Source organism: Sturnira hondurensis, unplaced genomic scaffold (assembly GCF_014824575.4).
Source record: "Sturnira hondurensis isolate 20B ecotype Veracruz unplaced genomic scaffold, ASM1482457v3 Scaffold0006437, whole genome shotgun sequence".
NCBI classification, from domain to species: domain Eukaryota; kingdom Metazoa; phylum Chordata; class Mammalia; order Chiroptera; family Phyllostomidae; genus Sturnira; species Sturnira hondurensis.
Window position 1 is genome coordinate 8,308,450 of NW_028079068.1, and position 20,683 is coordinate 8,329,132.

At 35.4% G+C, this 20,683-nt stretch overlaps 1 protein-coding gene across 3 annotated transcripts in view; it reads right to left on the reverse strand.

Annotated features, from left to right (window-relative positions):
• MKLN1 (muskelin 1) overlaps window positions 1-20,683 on the reverse strand; it is a 337,548-nt gene that overhangs the window by 86,917 nt on the left and 229,948 nt on the right. For all 3 annotated transcript variants that reach the window (XM_037049181.1, XM_037049180.1, XM_037049179.1), the window contains 2 exons: window positions 18,615-18,724; window positions 15,582-15,774 (listed from right to left, as the gene is read on the reverse strand). In XM_037049181.1, coding sequence (XP_036905076.1) covers window positions 15,582-15,774; window positions 18,615-18,724 — 303 coding nt within the window. The remainder of the gene's footprint in view (window positions 1-15,581; window positions 15,775-18,614; window positions 18,725-20,683) is intronic.

A 20,683-nucleotide genomic window follows, 5' to 3' on the forward strand; every position in this document is an offset into this window, starting at 1 on the left:
ACTATTTGTTCAGTCTCCATGACTAGTTACTATAACCGTCATGGAGACTGAACTCCCCATATACACCCATTCTAACCCAAATAATTATCAAGCCTTAATCCCATGCCCCTCACCAAAGATTAATTTAAGAAAGATATGGGGCGGGCAGGGCTGGGAATATAAGACAGAAAACTGTACTTGAACAAGAATTTTAAAAAAAAAGGGAGAAATCCAAAGCACAGAAATAAAACAAGTAACTGAAAAAAGAAAGAAAGAAAGAAAGAAAGAAAGAAAGAAAGAAAGAAAGATATGGAACACAATAGTGGCTAATGAAACATGAAGATTTGGGGGAGGGGTTTATATCTAGGACATGTTTCCTACTTTTAAACAAACATACAAAGAAGAAGAAACTACTTTCATTCTTCTATAAATTTTCGTATCTATATACAACGTACACAAACGCCACAGCCAATCTGTAGAAGCATAAAAATGAAGTCAATTCTATAGTAATGACAGAGCAGATAAAGAAACTGGATCACAGAGTCGATCAACCATGGAAACTACCTACGGACTTCTTGTTACGTGATATTTCATTACTTTTCAAACTAGGGTTTTCTTTTACAGGAGCCCAAACAGATAACTTAGAAAGTTAACTTTATGATAAATTCTTTCATTGGACTCTGATTTCAGTCTGCGTAAAGACTTTCCCTTTGCTTAGTCACTGAAAGCAAATAAATCTCTAAAGAACATTTAAGTAAAACTGTCTGTTCTTCATCACTTGTATACTCACCAGAGACCGTGTAATATACAAAAATCTCCCTAATCTCTTTTCTGAGTAATTACGAAGCTCAGTGGTAACCACACCCTTCCAAGCTTTTTCAGATGGCTTTAATGGAAACTTCCATCCACATACTCAATCAGTTTCTCTTTTTCTTTGCCTTGGAAAGGCAAAATTCTTTTTTGTTAAATTTTATTTATTGATTTGAGGGGGGAGAAGAGGAAATGGGAGAGAGAAAGAGAAACATCAATTTGTCTGTTGTTCTACTTATTTATGTGTTTATCAGTTGATTCTTGTTATGCCCTGACCTGGTATCACAATGCTCTAACCAACTGAGCACCCAGCCGGGGCTCAAAATTCTTTTTTTTAATGATTCATTAATATCTTTATTTTGAGTTGTAATCCATTATTACTTTAAAAAGATCCACTTCAGAAAACATCCAATGGATGCTGACTTACCACTAAAAAAAGTAAATCATGATGTTTGATTTCTAATACAGAATACACATTATATTATGTTTACATGTAGTTACTACACTCACACACAAAAATAAAAAATACAGTATTTTTTCCTGTCTCGCTGCACAGGCTCCCAGCAGTGCAGCCCTCCCCCAGCAGCTTTACAGGTGGCGCATATACGACTTGGTGCCAAGGGAAGGCCGAAAGGGACTTCTGGCCAAGATGGAGGAATAGGTGGAAACACTGTGCCCCCTCCCACAACTAAATTTAAAGACAGCAAAGTTTTAGTAACAGAAACGCAGCCATAACAGTGAAAATTGAACTGTATGGAAGTCCGACAACAACGATCCACTCAGCCAGATGGGTAAGAGGGACAGAGTCAGCGGCAGAGTGGGGTCCGGCTAAAAAGATCCTTTGGTCCCACCGACACAAGAGCGGAGGCGGAGGCGAAGGCAGAGGCAGTTGGTGGATCCCAGGTGTGGGGTGGCGACAGTCGGACCCAGTAAGGGCACAGGGCAGCTGGCTGACTGTGGTCACACATTTGTGCGCAGATAAACCAAGCAAAGAAGCGAACAGTGAGACAGACCGCTCAGGCTAGGGCCCCAGCAACAGGAATTACAGCCTGAAAGCACCAACTGGAAAGATTTTCTTGGGGTCAAGGGGCCGGGAGAGGCTCCCAGGCTCACAGAGAGTTCCTTGGAGTGACCTACAGGGTCCTGGAGAGTACACAGGCCCACACACCCGGGAACCAGCACCAGAGGGGCCCAATTTGCTTGTGGGAAGCTGCAGAGGGGAAATCTCAGAAATTTAGGAATTTAAGTCTTATATGCACCACCTGTAAATTTCTCTCAGAAATCTGAGAGAGAGCGGAGCGGAGCAAAGTGCCATTTTTTCCCCCTCTGACCCTGCCCCCACATACAGCCTCACAACCCAGCAACTAGGTCGCCCCGCCCTGGTGAACACCTAAGGCTCCACCCCTCATACATACATACATACACAACACATACATACATACATAGCATACATAACACCCCTCATACATACATAACAGGTGCGAACAGACCAAGCATTATGACTCAAGAACAGCTCAAAGCCCCAGAGCCTATAATTCTAAGTGACCAAGAAATAGCCAGCCTTTCAGATGCACAGTTCAAAATACTGGTGATCAGAATGCTCACAGAATTGGTTGATTTTAATCGCAAATTAGAGGAACATATGAAGGCTAAACTGATTGAAACGAAGGGAAATGCACAGGAAACCAACAGTGATGGAAAGGAAACTGGGACTCAGATCAAGGGAGTGGACCAAAAGGAAGAAAAAAACGACCAAACAGAAGAGAAGGAAGAAACAAGAATTCAAAAAATTGAGGAGGCTTAGGAATCTCCAGGACATCTTTAAACGTTCCAACATCCAGATTATAGGGGTACCAGAAGGGGAAGAGGAACAGCCACGAGTGGAAAACTTATTTGAACAAATAATAAAGGAGAACTTCCCCAATCTGCCAAATGAAACAGACTTCCAGGGAATCCAGGAAGCTCAGAGAGTGCCAAAGAAGTTGGACCCAAGAAGGAACACATCAAGGCACATCATCATTACATTAGCCAAAATTAAAATGAAGGAGAGAATCCTAGAAGCAGCAAGAGATAAAAGGACAAGTCACCTACAAAGGAGTTCCCATCAGACTGTCAGTGGATTTCTCAAAAGAGACCTTACAGGCAATAAGGGGCTGGAAAGAAGTATTCCAAGTCATGAACTCCAAAGACCTACAGCCAAGATTGCTCTACCCAGCAAAGTTTTCATTTAGAATGGAAGGACAGATGAAGTCCTTCTCAGATAAGGTCAAATTCAAGGAGTTCGTCATCCCGAGCCCTTATTATATGAAATGTTAAAGGGACTTATCTAAGAAAAAGAAGATAAAAATATGAACAGTGAAAGGACAGCAAACTCACAGTTATTAACAACCACACCTAAAACAAAAGCAAACTAAGAGGACAGCTAGATCAGGAGCTGAAGCCTAGAAAGATCACATGGAGGGTGATCTCCAGCCTAGAAAGCCTGGAGATCACATGGAGGGTTAGCAACAGGGGAGTGGGAGGAGGAGAAGGGGGGAGAAGGTACAGAGAATAAGTAGCATAGACGGTAGGTAGAAAATAGGGGGGAGGGCAGGAATAATATGGGAAATACAGAATCTAAAATACTTGTGATACAAGAACATGAACAAAAGGGGAGAATGGTGGGGGAGGGGTGTGCAGGAGGGAGGGGAGTGAAGGGGGGGAATGGGACAACTGTAATGGCATAATCAATAAAGTATATATATTTTTAAATATTAAAAAAACAGCACTTTTACATTTTTTAAGCAGCCTAGGTGCCCATCAGTAAATGAATGGATCAAAAAACTATGGTACACTTACACAATGGAATTCTATGCAGCAGAAAGAAAGAAGGAGCTCCTACTTTTGCAACAGCATGGATGGAACTAGAAAGCATTATGCTGGGTGAAAGACAAATACCATATAATCTCACCTTTAACAGGATCCTAAACAACAAAACAAATAAGCAAGCAAAATATAAATAAAGACACTGAAGTAGACAACAGGCTGACAGTGACCAGAGGGGAGAGGGGAGGGAATTTCAGGGGAAAAGCGGAAGAGTTTACAGGAACAAGTATAAAGGACACATGGACAAAAACTAAACGGGGTGGAAATGGGAGGGAGGTGGGGAGCACAGGGCAGGTGGGCTGGGATTGGTGTGAAAGACAGAAAACTGTACTTGAACAACAATTAAAATAAAATTTTTAAAAAAGATTTATATTTTCATATGGTTTATAAAGTTTAAAAAATTCTCTGTACATAATTTCATGTGTACAGAGTTTATAAATCCCTATTCTCATGGCTGTACCACCACACAGATATACCTAAAACTTCAATGCTACACAGTTTTGTTTTTTACTTCATACTCAATCTTGGCACCCATATACTATTACCATTATTTTGATATGTGAATTACAAAGGAAGTAAATGTAATCGTGCAGACTTTTTTAATATACAAAAAATAAGATAAAATGTTATACTAGATCAACATTTGTTAATTCCCCAGTTAACTAGTTTTGTTCAACTTCCTGAATTGCTTTCATACAGGTGCATGCAAAACTAGCAGATTATGGATTGTTTTAATAACATTAAAGTAATACTACAGTCTGATAATACTTCAGCATTAGAAATGCAATTATCTAACGACCATAGCCTATTTTTTCTGCTTTGGCAGAGACCTCAGCTAACACATCACATAGTAAAATTCACAGAAATGGCAATATTATAATTCCTAAGTCTATACAGTCTGAATCAGATAGCAATCGATTGTTTAAAAAACAACAACAAAAATGTTTGACATTTAAGAGTATATTCTCTGTTTTGAGAATGGGGAAGGGGACAGATTTAAGATAAACCATTAAAGGATTTCCCATCTTCCCTGCTAAGGAAGCACTGGCCCACTCCCAATCTTTTAAATAAAGACACCTGAGACTTTACAAAAGGTTTAAGATTGACTATAATATTCATCTTTAAAAATTCTTGAAAAGTAATCAATTGAAGGTATAAATACCTTCCCTCCTCCCACAACTAGCTACCCAATGAGAAAAATAAAGTGCTAATGTCTAAAGTATTGTTAATTGTTTGAGAGGCACTAACCCATTTGATGGTTCCATATTAAATATAAAAACAGGCCAGATCTGATCTGGATAAAAAACAGAAAGTGGGCAGATTCTACTCTATGCAATTCCTGCCTAGGTAGGGGCTGGACCAGCCCTTACCCTGCTACAGGCCTCAGCGCTGCTGCCAATGCCTTAACATTCTTATAAAAAGAAAGTTCTAATGTTTCCTTTTAGAATTAGAACTCATAAATTAGAACTTATAATTGTTAAAGTAATGGGGACACATAGGTTCATAACTTATTTTAGTGAGAGTGTTTCTATATTATAATTTACTCCCCATGGGCTTTTCTGACAATTGTTGCTCCATTCAGCTCTTTTGGACTAATGCTCTTCTCCCATTACAAGAATGGAAATCCTTTTTTCAGATGAAATGTTGTGGAGCTCCTAATAATAGTAAAGGTAAGATTATAGTAAAAATGTTAATCATAAACTTAGAATTATATGGAAATAAAACAGAGTAACTAACTTTTATTCAGTTTTGAGAAAGACACATAAAAGTTAAATAGCACTACTTATGTAACCTTAAACAGAGTAGATAACAGTATTCAATAAAGACAATGATTTTAAAATATATACTAGTTCTACATAACAGCTACTGAAGATTACACAAAAAAAGTGCAGTATGGAATATACAGAAATGAGTAGAAAACTGAGAAAAGCAAATTGCACACATGAAAAATACAAAGCAAAAATAGAGAAATTTAGAAAAGTTACAAATTTCACAGTATATAAGAGTTACCACTACATTATCTATCTCCCATACTAACTAGTTACACTAACTAGTACACAACTTTTGATAAGTCGAGTAGGTTCCTTATCTGAAAAAATGGTGTTTCAGAGTTGCATAGGGCCTGAGTTTCCTCCAAATTCAGGCACGCTAGAATCTCACCATTGTTAGAAGCAATATATTTACTGCAACTGCATGTGTCTGGCTGATTCTACCTTATGTTCGTCTTAGAAAAGCCTCTTATCTCTCTTTGCCCTTCAACCTTCTGTGACTATTGTGAAAGAGGAATCACAATCTCACAGAGGAAAATACCTCTAATTCTCCAAAAGGAGTGGTCACAGAAACCGTGCTAATAAGAGAAAGAACACTATCCCCAATTTTAAGTCATTCTACACACAGCATGTAAAATTCACGTCTCTAGCTGCTTTCTTAACCAAGCCTTGCCCCACTCTCACTAACCTGAGGAGTTTACAAATACTCTACCCACCAATACTTTCATGCTGTTTTTCTTCTATCAAACAACTGTTGTAACAAAATACTGCCAGTAATTTCCAAAGTAAAAAAAAGAAGCAAACTCTGAAACATTATATAATTTTTGTAAAATAATTTAGTAAATACATATACAGACACACAAGTGGCAAAAATACAAGACTGACATACATCCAAACATTAAAAATTATTTTTGACAAGATTACAGTGACTTTTGATGAGTTTCTTCTTTGCACTTTCCTATTTTTCCAATTTTTTTGCATCAAACACTAAAATTACCAGAAGAAAAGCCACAAAACAACTAGATATACAGAACCATTTTTTGAACCTTGGGAGAATTTTGTAACACACTGTTATTACCAACATAAGCCAGTTTCACATCTTTTGTTACCCCTGAAACATCTGTTCCTCACAGCTCACTAGACACATCCATGTTTCTACAAGCAGTCCCTGTACGTGGACATTAGCTTGTTTTAACAAGGACAAAGAGAGCCAAACATGCCCAAACGATTCACAATCAGGCTTGCAGAGGGTATTACTTCCAAAAATGAAAATATTAAAGTACTCTAAACATAAAAATAGAATTATGATCTTACTCTAGGTAGATAAAATTACTCTTCTCTTGAATAATGATGGTTAATAGTGTAGAATCATACATGCTCAGTATATAATAAGCACTTAGAATAGAAAAAAAGGCAGGGGGTAGGAAAATGACAACTAGGCACATAGTTGTCATTTTTGAGTCCTTTTAATGTTACTAAGGTCCTTACATTTGAACAATCTACTCACAAAAGTCCTACTTTCAATAAAACATATCCCTAGTACATAATGGCGCCCTGACAAGTCACACCAGTGCACACAGAGTAGTCAAGCAAATACCTTTTTAAAACTGTTTTGTAAACTTTTAAATCTGCCTTCCTCTTTCCCTAGCAAATTCCTTTTATCCTCACTAGTCTAAAAGTCATACAATTCTCTTTGATAGATCTTACTCTTCTGTGGAAACCAAGAGAAAACCTGAAGAAAATTATTTAGATATGGCATTATTAAATCTGGAAATAACTTTTGAAAAGACCTTACCAGAGAAAGAAATGACTTAATTAATTGAGTATCTACTGTGTGGAAGAACCACAAGGTCTACTCATTTACTGCTACTTAAAATAAGCCTATGCAATGGTCATTACTAATTACTGCAAAGATTAGAAAATCAGGGTTCAGAGAAGTTAAATAACATGCCCAACAACTAAATCTAAAGAAAAATGTATAAAGCCCAATTCCAAAGTCCAAAATCTTTTCAAGTCTTCATAGACTGCACATGACTACAGATACACATATATAAAGCTAGTAATCTAATATAAACATAACAGAATAGTTTTTAACTTGCAATCTAAGATAAAATGCTATGATAACAGACATGGCAAAATGAAAAAAAATTACAAAGAACAGTACTTTAGGAAACAAAACTTACCACACCAGATTATTCTACTACAATATTAAATAAATCCAACATAATAAAAGAATAAAATTAATGGAGTTGACATATATCCATAGTGATTTAAAGGAAAAAATGCAATGCCTCTCTTAAGACACTGGCTACTGTGGCTCAAGTGTCCTTGTTACGTTTTGATTCCTCTCTGGAACACCGCCATTATCCCAGACTTACCATCCCTGTCCGCTGGAAGTGGCTCCATATAAACAATGAGCAGTTTGTGAAGCCAGCTGTTCTACCAAAAAACAAAATCAAAAACAAAATACCTCTTCCTCTGGAGAAATCATGGTGTCATATAAGACATAAAAGCTAGAAACATATATCCTAGCCTTCTCACATCTCTCTGCACTACAAAGATCCAACTATTATTCCCTTCGTGACATTTTCATTTCAAAATATCATCTAACCACCCCAAACAAAAAATAACACATTTTAAAAAGAAAACTGTGTTGCACTTTGCAGAGAAACATAATAAACATGACCCTCATTCAATTGATTATAATATACATTACTGACTCTTGCCAGGGTAACTGGGTTATCATTAAACAGTCCAGATCAAATCTGGAGCAGCTCACATTTAGTCACTATATTCAATGAAATAACATGATTGAGAATCTTCTTTTATATCTTCAAAAGGAAAGGTAGTGATACAAATATTTATTAAGACTTTGTTAAATAGTAAATTCTGGCCCTGGCTGGTGTAGCTCAGTGGATTGAGCACGGGCCTGTGAACCACACTATCGAGGTTCGATTCCCAGTCCGGGCACATGCCTGGGTTGCAGGCCAGTTCCCAGCGGGGGACACAGGACAGGCAACCATACATTGATATTTCTCTCCTCTCCTTCCCTTCCCCTCTAAAAATTAATGAATAAAATCTTTTAAAAAATAGTAAATTCTGTTTCAGAATCATAAAAGTTTTTCATGCTGAAGAAACTTCATTTTTTAATTTTTTTCATTTTTTCATAGAACAAGTTTAAGTTTTGGAAATCAAAATCATAAGGCTAAAATCCTTCGAGGCAATCAATAAAAACGCTGGAAACATTAAAGCAAAGACTTTTCCAAAATATATTGCTTTCAGTACCTTGTTTTAATGTAAAGGAATTTCCTTTCAGGATCTAAAAACAATGAAAGTTCATGTCTATCCCAAGCAATCTTACAATGTTCCCTACGTTTCTAATTCTTGAAAGGTTCTTATAAAAAAAGACTTTTGTTCTAAAAAGATGTGTGTGTATATATATATATATATATATATATATATATATATAGGCTTTCTATTGAAACAAAGACATTATAATCTACAAAAATATGATAACACCCATTGCACTATTTTGAAAGTCTCAAAAACAAATTAAAAACTGAGGCACTTAAACATGCCTGTGAACAACCTATATTGAAAAAATCACTTCTATGTTTTAAAGAGGAAGTCAGGCAGTTGCTAATATTTCTACATGTCTAATTTTTGACAAAAATCTAAAGCAGGAAATCAGAAGATTCTGATAAAAGTATACTACAAAAAAGGAATAAAAATATAACATAAAAGAAAGTACACTAAGACCTAGGTGCTAACAATTTTCAAACTATTTAAAGACTCCATCCAGGTCCAATACTACCTTATTTTTTCCCTACGATGATTATAAATAAAGACATTTCATACAGTCCTAACTAGGCACAAACTGTTCTTGTCTCTAACAGTGAATACTTTCTTAAAATGTACATGATTAAAAAAGAAAACTGGGGAAGGAAGCTTTTAACAAAAGAGAAAATAATGTTCGAAACTCATCCAAGATCAAAAAAAATCATAGAATTACGTACTGCTATAAAAAGAGATTACATTAAAAATTAAAAATTCACTTATCGGTAACACATAGAGCATTACAACCTTTCTGATAATTCAAGAATCATAATGGCTGGGTAAAACAGATTTTGTAAAAATAATGCATTTCGGCAATTTTTTCAAATTCTGGAGAAAAACATATGAATTCGGGCAGTTATAGTACAATAATAAATAATGGGGGAACTGAACCAGTAAATATTTACAAGGCCAATAAAGCATGGCGGTAAAGAGCATGGATTCGTATCTTTGCTCTATGCCACTTGCGAGCTATGCTATCTTAGACAAATTACTCATTCATTAAATGGGGATAACAATAATGCCACAGAAGGCAGGTATGAGAACCAAATTAATAATTCACACATAGGGTTTAGAAGAGTAAATGGCACACTGTAACACCCTCAAATACATGTTCTTTATGGCAACGATAATTATGTAATATGTGGAACTACAGTTAGTAGAAAACTAACAATCTTTTATGCACAAAATGAGAAATATAACACAAAGGCTAACAGGACTTCAGAGAAGGGGGAAGCAACTGGGGTACAGAAGTAATAAAAGAAGCTATTTTAAAAGAGCTGGCCTTGAAGAATGAGTTAAAAGTAAGTAGGGATATAAAGGACAGTAATCAGGTAAGGGAATACAGCATAAACAAAGGCATACAGGCATGAATGGGCAGGAATACGAAAGAAGCCATTTCCAAAACCAGTCTGGTAGCTGGAGAGAGAGGGGGAAGTGTTTTGCATCTTGACTACTGCTGAGAAGAAAGGATCCTAAGGGAAAAACAAAAATGTTGCTACCCTAGAACCCAGCCCTAGCTTCTAACCCATAAGAAACTCATCTCATTCAACAAATAATTACCAAAAAAGATTAATGATACTTAAAAAAATAAATCAACTAAAGAGTTATACAAAGATATAAAAAGGAAAAGGAGAAAAGAATTTTTAAGTGGCAAATGACCCAGAAATCAGTAACAAATAATAACCAGAAAATCTTTATGTATTTGAAAATTAAAAACTACATTTCTATATAACTATAGTCCACAAAACAACTCCATCATTTCACAATCAAATTATTAAACTGGATTAAAAATAAAAATACTTCATAGCACAGCTAAAAATAAGCAAAGGTGTTGATAGTGAAATGGAGTCAGGCTGAATCTCAGTTCAGCCACCTCAATACTTGAAATCTGGCTAAGAAAGAATTCACAGTCAAGACTGAAACTGTAAGAGAAAGTTTATTTAGAAAGTCACATGGGCATAAGAAGTGAGCATAGAAGAAATGGACTCAGGAAACAAGTTAGAGGCAAAAGAAGGGGCCTTGGAGCTTCAGAGAAAGCCAGAGGCCAGTAAAAAGTGCCTGGTAGGGAGGGTGTGGAGAAAGGCGCAGCATGCTCCTTAGAGAGCCACGCTGGGTCCTCTGTTTTGAGGGTATTTATCCAGAGGTCTCAGGAGAGGATCCCCAGAGGATATTTATCAGCTTTCCAGGGATGCCCTTTCAGGGTCATGGTCTCTACTGATTGGTTGGTGCCAGGTCATTAGTCAATGCAGCTGGTCCTGCTGTCAGCCATGGTGTCCCTTGTCTGGTTTTGCTGCTCTTCTGGGCCTGGAGCTGAAACACAACTGAGCCTAGATGTATTAATATTTGATATGGGTAGGTCAGAACCTCCTTGTCCTGGGGGCTTAATGCTTAAGGGCTATTCTCCCGCCCCTTTGATCCTTGCCCATCTAAGCACAGGGAGGGGGAGGGGTGTCCAACCCCAATGACCAGGATCAAGGAAGGGTCAGGGAAGGGTCCCAAACACATGACCAGCGATATGGTAGGGTAGGAAAAGTTACCCTGGGGGTGAGGTCCCAGCCCAGTTTTGCCTGTTGCTAGGTACCTGAGGCTTTCTACCCTGGTAACCTGGCCCACCATCCCTGCTTTGCTAATATCTGTCTAATTGTTCACCACAGAGGAAAATTGACACCCTTAAATGGGAAAATAATAATGCCTGGAAATTAATAAGCTAAGCATCCATCTTAATAAGACAACAAAGTAATCTCAAAGAGAGAAAGAAAACAATAATAAACATATAGCATAAGTCAAGGACATTAAAAATAACAGAAAGAGTCAACCATCCAGAAATCGGTTCTTTCAAAAAAAACCCAGTGAACTTGATAAAATTCTGGTGAGAGTGACAAAAAGAAAAAGGAAAAAAAAGGAACAATAAAAAAAAGAGACCTCTCAAGAAATCCTGCAAACATTAAACAGATGAGGGGACATTAGAAATATTTTCATGCCCGTAAGTTTGAAATTTTAATTGACAATGACAAAACTCCTAGAAAAATATAACTCCTCAAACTAACCAAACAACAAACAATCCTGAAGAATCCTACATTTACAGAAATTGAATTGACAGACAAAATATACTCCCCCAAGCAAATTCCAACAGAGAGCTCCACGGTAAGTTCTACCAAGCATAGGAGAAAGAAGTAACTCAAATCCTACACATATTCAGAAGATAGGAAAAACAGGTTAACTCCTCAACCCATTATGTGAGATTAACCTAACAGTGATACTAAATGTGAAAAGGAAGGTAAGAGAAAGAAAAATTACAAGGCCAATCTTAATAATGACAATAGCTGGAAGACTTCTAACAAAACATTAATCAATCTATATGCAAAATAGAGCAAAAAATAAAAGACAAAGTTAAGTAAACCTGAGGTTTAACATTTAGCAAATCACTATGATTTCACATATTAATAAAGAAAAAAATGACAACACAAAAATAAAGAAAAAGTGGTAAAATTTACTAGCTATTTATAAACTCTTAGTAATCTAGGAGTGTGATACAGGATCTCCAAATATCACAGATCAAGTATCATATTTAACAATGCAATGTTGAAAGCACTTCTTTTGAGATCACAATACCCAAGGAAATCCACTACCATTTAGTCACTTCAACCTTGTATTAAGTATCCTGTCCGAAAGACTAAATATAAGAGGGAAGAAAATCATCAGGATTGGAAAGAAAAATAAGTCATTATACATATGTATTTTAAACTGAACAAAAATAAAAACACAGCAGAGCAAAATTTGTGATACAGAACTAATACAGTGCTTAGAGGGAAACTCCTGGCATCAAATGCCTACATTAAAAAAGGATCTCAAGTCAACAGCCTCTGGTTTCATTTTATGAAACTGAAAAAGAGCAGGTTAAAACCAAAGCATGTAGAAGAAAAGAAACAGGAAGAAAGACAAGGGAAGAAATTAAATAGAAAGAAACAGAAAAATCATAAAGAGAGGGAGAAAAGGCAACACAAAACAAAGAAACCAGGAGCTATTTTCTTAAAACAAAATTAAGTTTTCTTGCCAGACTGCTAAGGAAAAAAAGGAAGACAAGAATTACCAGTATCAAGAATAAGAGGTGAAAAAAAAAGAGTAAGTGATAACATAAAGATATTAAAAGGATAAATTATGAACAACTTTACGCCAATAAATTCACTAATAGGTAAAATAAGCATATTCTTCAATAGGCACAAACTACCAATGCTCACTCAGAAATAAATATAGAATGGAAATAGTCCTAGAGCTGCTAACAATACTAAACTTGCAGTTAGAAACCATGCCACAAAGGGAACTCCAACATGATGTGAGATACCAAATCATGCTCTGAGGAGAAAGAAGGCGGCCTGCCATATGATTAACCACCACTGCACAAAGCAAGGGGTAAGAAAGGACAGATAAAAGAGAAAAAATAGAAAAGGACGGGAAGAAGGAAAGAGGGAGGGAAGGAGGGAAAGAAGGGTAAAAGAGGTAAAAAAGGAAAGAGGAAAAGAGATGAAGACTTCAAATTGAACTTTAGGAAACACTTGAACTAGTGAGCCTGTTGGAGTGTTTCATTCATTAAAATTTAATCTACCTTTATCTCACGAAAGTAGGTTTTTATTTCAACAGGAAATAAGACAATTTCCTACTCCTAAGTGATAACTGACGCCCATCATCACTGGGTTCTACCTTTTTTCTCTGGCATTGTCAGAGAGGAAAATAGCAATGATTGGTTCCGGAATCCCCCCTAATGAATTAATTATATAAATGGAATGTAGAGATGTTTCCAGGCAAATAAGAAGCTAATTAGAGACACAATTAAAATACAGACCATACTTGAAGAGCATAGTAATACATACATATGCTAAAAGTAATTTTTATTCCCTCCATGACAAGATGCTTGAGGGAAAATGCTTTTGATTCCCTAGATTTTCCTATTTAGCAGGCAGGAAAATCCTTGACTTTCTCTGCTATGTTTTTAATGGAACAGAAGCCAAAAAACTCGGCAGTGTTTACTTCCTTATTTGTCCAACAAATTATCATCAGTGAAGTCAGCAGCAAACTGAACAACCCTGGAAGGAATGTTTATTAACTAAACACTGTTGCGAGCCATTTGAGGAGTCAAAAAAATATAACTTGGCTCTAAGTCTCAAGAATAGAGTTACTACCAATTTAACTTGGTTTCTTCCTAGAGAGGTTAAGTCTCTGTACTATCAAAGTTGGACATGATTTTAAGAAATTTTATTAAATGAGTATGAGTACAGTTTAGATAGTTTAAAATATTTGTAGCCTAATAATTACATTAAGTGTCTGTGGTGTTTGTTGCCTTGTTGCTTACTTCACCTTAACAATATACTACATGCCTTAAAGATGAAGATTTGAAGCAAAACAAAACCCCCACAAAATTACTGTGCCTTTCTCATTCTGTAAGAATAAAAAATTATAAAATTCATTCTTTGTAATGCATATGTATATACATACATACATATATGCATGTATACTTTTACTGGCTGCAGTTCAATGGTTTGGGAAGGATAATTATATACATTCTCTTTGTTTATATTCCAAAGTATACTGTTTCATACATAATCACTTATTTGCAAGTATCATCACCAATTAAATAAACAGTAACAAGGCAGAAGGTTGAGAGGCAGGTTCACTGTTTATATGAGATCTCATGGGAGCTAGAAACAACTCATCTTAACTTTAAATTTATAAAAAAGGCAATACTAGTTCTGTTTTCTCCCGTTGTAAAATTCAACCAATATCTGGTAAGTGAGTAACTAATACTGGATAACAGTGATAAGATTAAAATATATAAAAGCATTTCAAAAGTCTATTATTCTGTATTTCTTTCTATAAAAATGTTAACTGTATTTTATTCCACAAATCTGTATTGAGCATTAACCTGCTTTCACTCACAATGCATCTAACATCAAATCTGCAAGGTTTTTTCTTACACTAACTCTCTAATGACACCACTGGATATCTAACAATTCGATTTAATGCTAACATTATCTATCTGGAATAAGCATGAGATTCCACAAGTCAAAAGACGCAGTCCCACAAAACCATCCCCACTTCAGATGCCAAGCACAAGTTCTGGGCTACCACACTTGTAATACAGCGGCTACAAATCAAGGCTTCACACAACTCCCCATAACGTTCAATAACTCAGAGTGACCACAGAATTCAGGTAAGTGCTTTACTTACTATTACTGGATAATTATAAAGGATACAACTCAGGAAGAGCCAAATGGAAAAATAGCATGGGACAAAGTACTGGGGACAGGTATGTGTTTACAGCTTCCATGCCCTCTCTAGGCATACCAGTCTCCCAGCACCCTGATGTGTCTGCCAAACTGGAAGCTCTTTGAACCCCATTGTTTAGGTCCTTTTTTTTGGAGGCCCCATTACATAGACATGATTGATTAAAAACATTGGCCACTGGTGACTGAATTCAATCTCTGATCCCTCCCCTCCCCAGAGTTGAGCATAGGGGACGCTGTGCTACTGAAACTTAGTCCTCTAATCATATGGTTTGGTCCTTCTGGAGATCTGAAGCTGTTTAGGAACGCCAGCCACCCAGTCATCTCAGCATACAAGACACTCTTATCCTTCCACAGATTCCAAGGGTTTTTAGAAGCTGGATGCCAGGAACTGAATAAAGACTAAATATTTATTTTTTTATTATACCAGAAACACCTATTCTGTTCTTTGTCAACATGAAAGTCACTGTGAAGAAGTTTTTTCATAAAGGACGCCATTCTATAAAACAGCAATTTTCAACTAAGTTTAATATTTATAACATACCATTTACAGCTTTTTCAATCAGCTCTTCACAAGCATCAAAGTCACCCTTCAACACCAATTTATCATGCAGATCTGTTAACATAGGATGTTCCAAGGCAATCTTGGTTTTCTTTTGCAGTGATTCAAAGGCTTCTGTATAGTTGTGTTGTCTGAAGTGTTTCAGGCAAAGGCGAATGGCTTCCTGTTCACGGTACTACTGGAACACAAGAGAAAAACATGAAAAGAAGAGATTTGCTTAGTTACTACGATAGGAAATAAGTGGTAACTAATCTAAAGTGAGCACTTACCATGTACAAAGCATTGTGCTAACCCTATTCATTAGTACCATTATTATTTCCACTTTTAAAAGGCAAAACTGACAGTTAATTGTAATAACCTGCCACAGGTCACAAAGGATATAACAGAAAGGTAAGAACAAGATAAAGATATACAGATAGACACACACACACACACACACACACACACAGGTATGTATTTCATGAATATGAAAGGTAAAAAAATGAAACCAGACCTAATTCTAGAGGCTGATCTTTCAAGAAAAGCAGAAAAACTATCAAAGCCCACTTAAGATTGTAAAAATTATAACTTCCATAGCTTTTACTAATCACAGTACAATGCTAGGATTAAAAGCACAGAAAGCATTAAATAATATACATAAATTATATTATGCTTTTTGTTCTTGGTTCTTAATATTATTACTTGAATGACAAATATTATCAAATATTTGTTTAAATTCGCAAACAGGTTTTGTGACTCAAAATTATCAGAAAGAGACTGTTTAAATTTCACAGTTTTTTCTAACTCTGGGCTACCTCATCTATTTAACAGCAATAAGTAAAAATCTCAATTAGCTAGAATCCCCCAAAAAAGAAATGTTTATTAAATCCTTCCCCTAAAAGTATGTCAAAAATATATACAAACTTATAAAGAATTTTTTAAAAAACAGTAAGTTCAAGAATATGTTTTGAGATTTCTAGATTTTCTAAATAAGAACTAACAAAACTAATGACACAGAGCACAAAAAACAAACAAAAATATGATTTACTTGTAAGCAGTATATTTTAATAAGGCGGGAAAATAAGATGCTACATTTAGGAAGATTTATGAAGTAAAAATCAGTTGGCTGATATTTTAATTAATAAAAGGTTACCAAAACACTATTACTAAGCACTGTAGTTAAACAATGCTCTCCCACCTCAAATAGCAAAAGAATGATTCTATGTCCAAACTAATTTTAAACGTAAAATTAGTTTCTTACCCTTGGCCTGTAAATACTTACCATAAATAACTACCCAGAACCATATTAAACAGTAGTAACTTTTATTGTGTTGACTTTAGGAGTCTGAACTGCACCCCCATTTTAAGTTTTCTATCAGGTGGTATATAGATACATAGTAGGAGAGGATTTATGAAATAACAGAATTTTAATGCTTCAAAGTAGGGCTGAATCTCAAAAGAGGGTAAAGGCTTTAGTTTTAATTTCTAGAGTTTCAGAGTAAACACAGAGAACTTGAAAAGTGAATGTGGCTGAATAATTTTAAGTTCTCTATAAATATATCATCTCTCCACTGTGTTGAGGAAAGAGGTGAAATTTGCAATTTCCTGCAAAATCAAGAGATTTGTAAGTACATATTAAACACACACACACACACGCACGCACACTCACATCACAGGCTAAAGAAAAAATGTTAGTCCGCTATCAGAGGAGCTATTTTTTTTTCATTTAAAAGACCATCTTTAGAAGATTTTAAGTATATACCACCTATTAAGTGAATTACACTATAAAGGTGATTTCTTAAAAATTTATTTATTTATTTATTTTTAGAGAGAGGGGAAGGAAAGGAGAAAGAGGGGGAGAAGCACTGACTGACTGCCTCTTGCACAGGCCCCAGCTGGGGACTGGGCCCACAAGCCAGGCACGAGCCTTGACCGGGATTCAAACCGGCAACCTTTCGCTTTGCAGGACAATGCTCAACCAACTGAGCCACATCAGTCAGGACAGTAAATGTGATTTTTAATATTTAAAAATACTGGCTTTATCTTGTAAGAATTTACATTATTATAAGAAATTCAAAAACATATGAAAAATATAGAAAACACTAAAAGTCAGCTTCTGTTTTAAAAAGAATAATCAAATGCCAAAAATAAATTAGTCAAAAAGTTCAATTAAACTGACCAAAAAGGAGCTGATATTTGATACAAAATCCTGTTTCCCAATCTCCTATGAGTAAATCAGTTTACTTGCAAATAAAAATAACAAAAAATTAAAGCTTTAATGATTAGACTAAAGCTTCATATCACCTCATCAACAAGAAAGACCCTTCTTCCAAAATTAGCCAAGTCAAATAAATATACATTAAAAACAAAAATGAAACAAAAAGTTAATTACAAAAAAACCAAGAAGGCCTATTTCTCAATAATTTCAACTCACTATTTCTCAGGATGTATTTACTGTATAAAATGCCCTATGAATAAAATTGTTAACTATATAATTTTTATTTTTCATATAAGCACAAGTGCATAATATTTATATAAACTATTTCACATTCTTTAAAAGGAAAAGTAAAAATTTCTAGTTTACTCAACACAAATACAATTAAGGACAATGTTATAAAAGCAATTTAGAACCAAAACTACCCCATAAAGACTGTGTTTAATTATTTCGATCACAAAATTCAGAGTCACAGAGGTATAATAATACAATAGCAGACTCTGGAGCCAGACTACCCGAGCATATATACTGGGTTGAACACTTTATAACAGTATGACCACAGGCAAAATACTTAACCTCTCATGTTCCATTTCATCATCTGAAAAATATAAATAATAACTACACCTATCTCATAGAGAGGTAGTGATTTAATAAGTTAAAAAGATTGCTTAGAAGCTGGTAATACATAAAGTTAGTTGATTAATCATATTAGCACTATTCTCAAAATTTTAAGTTATTCTCAATAAAGACAAGAGATCAACACGACTTTCCCTTTACAGGCATTAGAAACATAACATCAGGATTTTAAAATACAGTCCTACCTTGCTATACCAGTTGAGACAAGGTTGTACTACATCAGGATCATCAATGCCACTAAGTTCAACATACCAGATGCTAAAGTTAAAGCTGGGTCCCCAGGATAAGAGTGGAACTTTGAGAAGGGGGAAAAAAAGAGAGAGAGAAAAAAGAAGGAAGAAAAAAGAAAAATTAACATAGTTCAAATAAAACTTTAGCAAAGTAAAATCACTATACAAGCCTATTAGGATTCATTTAACAGATTTTCTGAACAGTTTCGTTATGACTAGCACTATACTATTAAGTGCTAGGACTACATGAGCAAAAAGAAACATCATCACCATCATGAGGTTTCTTTAATTATAAAAATACAGTAAGATAAAGTCAAAGTGGTCATGTACATATCCCGCCAAAACAGGGCCAGAGCTACGTGATTCAACAGGCAAATTCTAGCAAACCCAGAAAAACAAATAATTATGATACAATTTAAACTATATCAGAAAGGGATTGAAAGTTCTCCAAGAGGCATAATCCTGAAAACAAAACCCGAAGAAAGGGGATTTAAGGCCAATCTCAGCTACGAATATATACTCAATTTAATTTTTAAGTTGCAAAAGATACTACCAAGTTTTCACTGAAATCAAATAGAGTTCATTCCAGGAATGGAAGGATGGCTGAATAACAGGAGCTACATTAATGTAATTCACAATATTAACAAAGTAAAAGAGAAGCAAACGTGATTACCTCAAATGGTGCTAAGAGTAAACAAATAAAATTTACTTCCCAGTCATTAAAATAAAGCCTCTTAAATAAAAGGCAAAATAAAACTTCCTTACCCAGATTATTTTTTAAGTATTAAAAACCTCAAAAATTAAGCCTAATGGAGAAACATTAAGTATTGCCATTCAGGTCAGGGCCAAAACAAAGAGGCCCAATAGCTTGACTATTCAGTACTATATAGGAGATCTTAGCCAGCACAATAAGGAAAAACATATAAATTTTAAAAAATGTCATTTGAAGATGATACAGTTACCTAAAGAATTTCAAGAGATTCAACTGAAAATTTTTTATAAGTGTGTATGCAAAGTAAACATGCAAATATTCCCTACACCTATAATAACCCACTCCAAAATGTAATTCAAAAAGTCGCCTTTACAATAGCAAAAAAGCTTAAAATATCTCAGAATAAATTTTAAAATATTCAAGATCTATTTAAGAAAACATAAAATTTTACTTAGAAATTGAATAAACAGAAAGACATACTATGTTCCTAGATAGAAAAATGCAATGTTGTAAACATGTCAGTTCCCTTCAAATTAATTATAAATTTAATGTAATCTTAATCAAAATCCTAATGGTATGTATCCATTTTTTCTTGACATGTAACTGAACAAGCTAACCTGAAATACAAGAATACCTTAAACAAAAATGGTAAGAAAATATTAAAAAACAGTAATTTTGATATTAATGAAGGAAGGAAAACCTAAATCACTGGAGAAAAGCGTATCAAAAAAATCTCTGAAGAATTTAGAAGAATTTATCATAGATGATCAGTAATGATGGAACAGAGTAGAGGTTTTAAAGATGTGATCCATGGGGCTCCTGGGAATCCCAACAGTACTTCCATGTAGTCTGAGCTATTTTTCATAATATGACTAAGACCTCATCAGTGAGTATGTGTGTACTGACATTTGCACTCGTGGTGCAAAGGCAATGATGAGTAAGACTGCTAGCACCTTGGTAGTGCCATGGAAAGTACAACAGTAGCATGAAAGTCTAGTAGTGTTCCTTAACACAATACATACTGGACATATTCCTCACCATCATCCAGATTTAAAAAATGACAATTCATTTAAGAATGTCCATGACGATGTAGTAAAAAGTAATTTTAAGAAATCTCACCCTGGCTGGTTTAACTCAGTGGATTGAGTGCGGGCCTGCGAACCACACGATCGCGGTTCGATTCCCAGTCAGGGCACATGCCTGGGTTGCAGGCCGGTTCCCTGCAGGCCAACTCCCAGCAGGGGACGCACGAAAGGCAACCATACATTGATGTTTCTCTCCCTCTCTCCCTCCCCTCTAAAGATAAATAAAT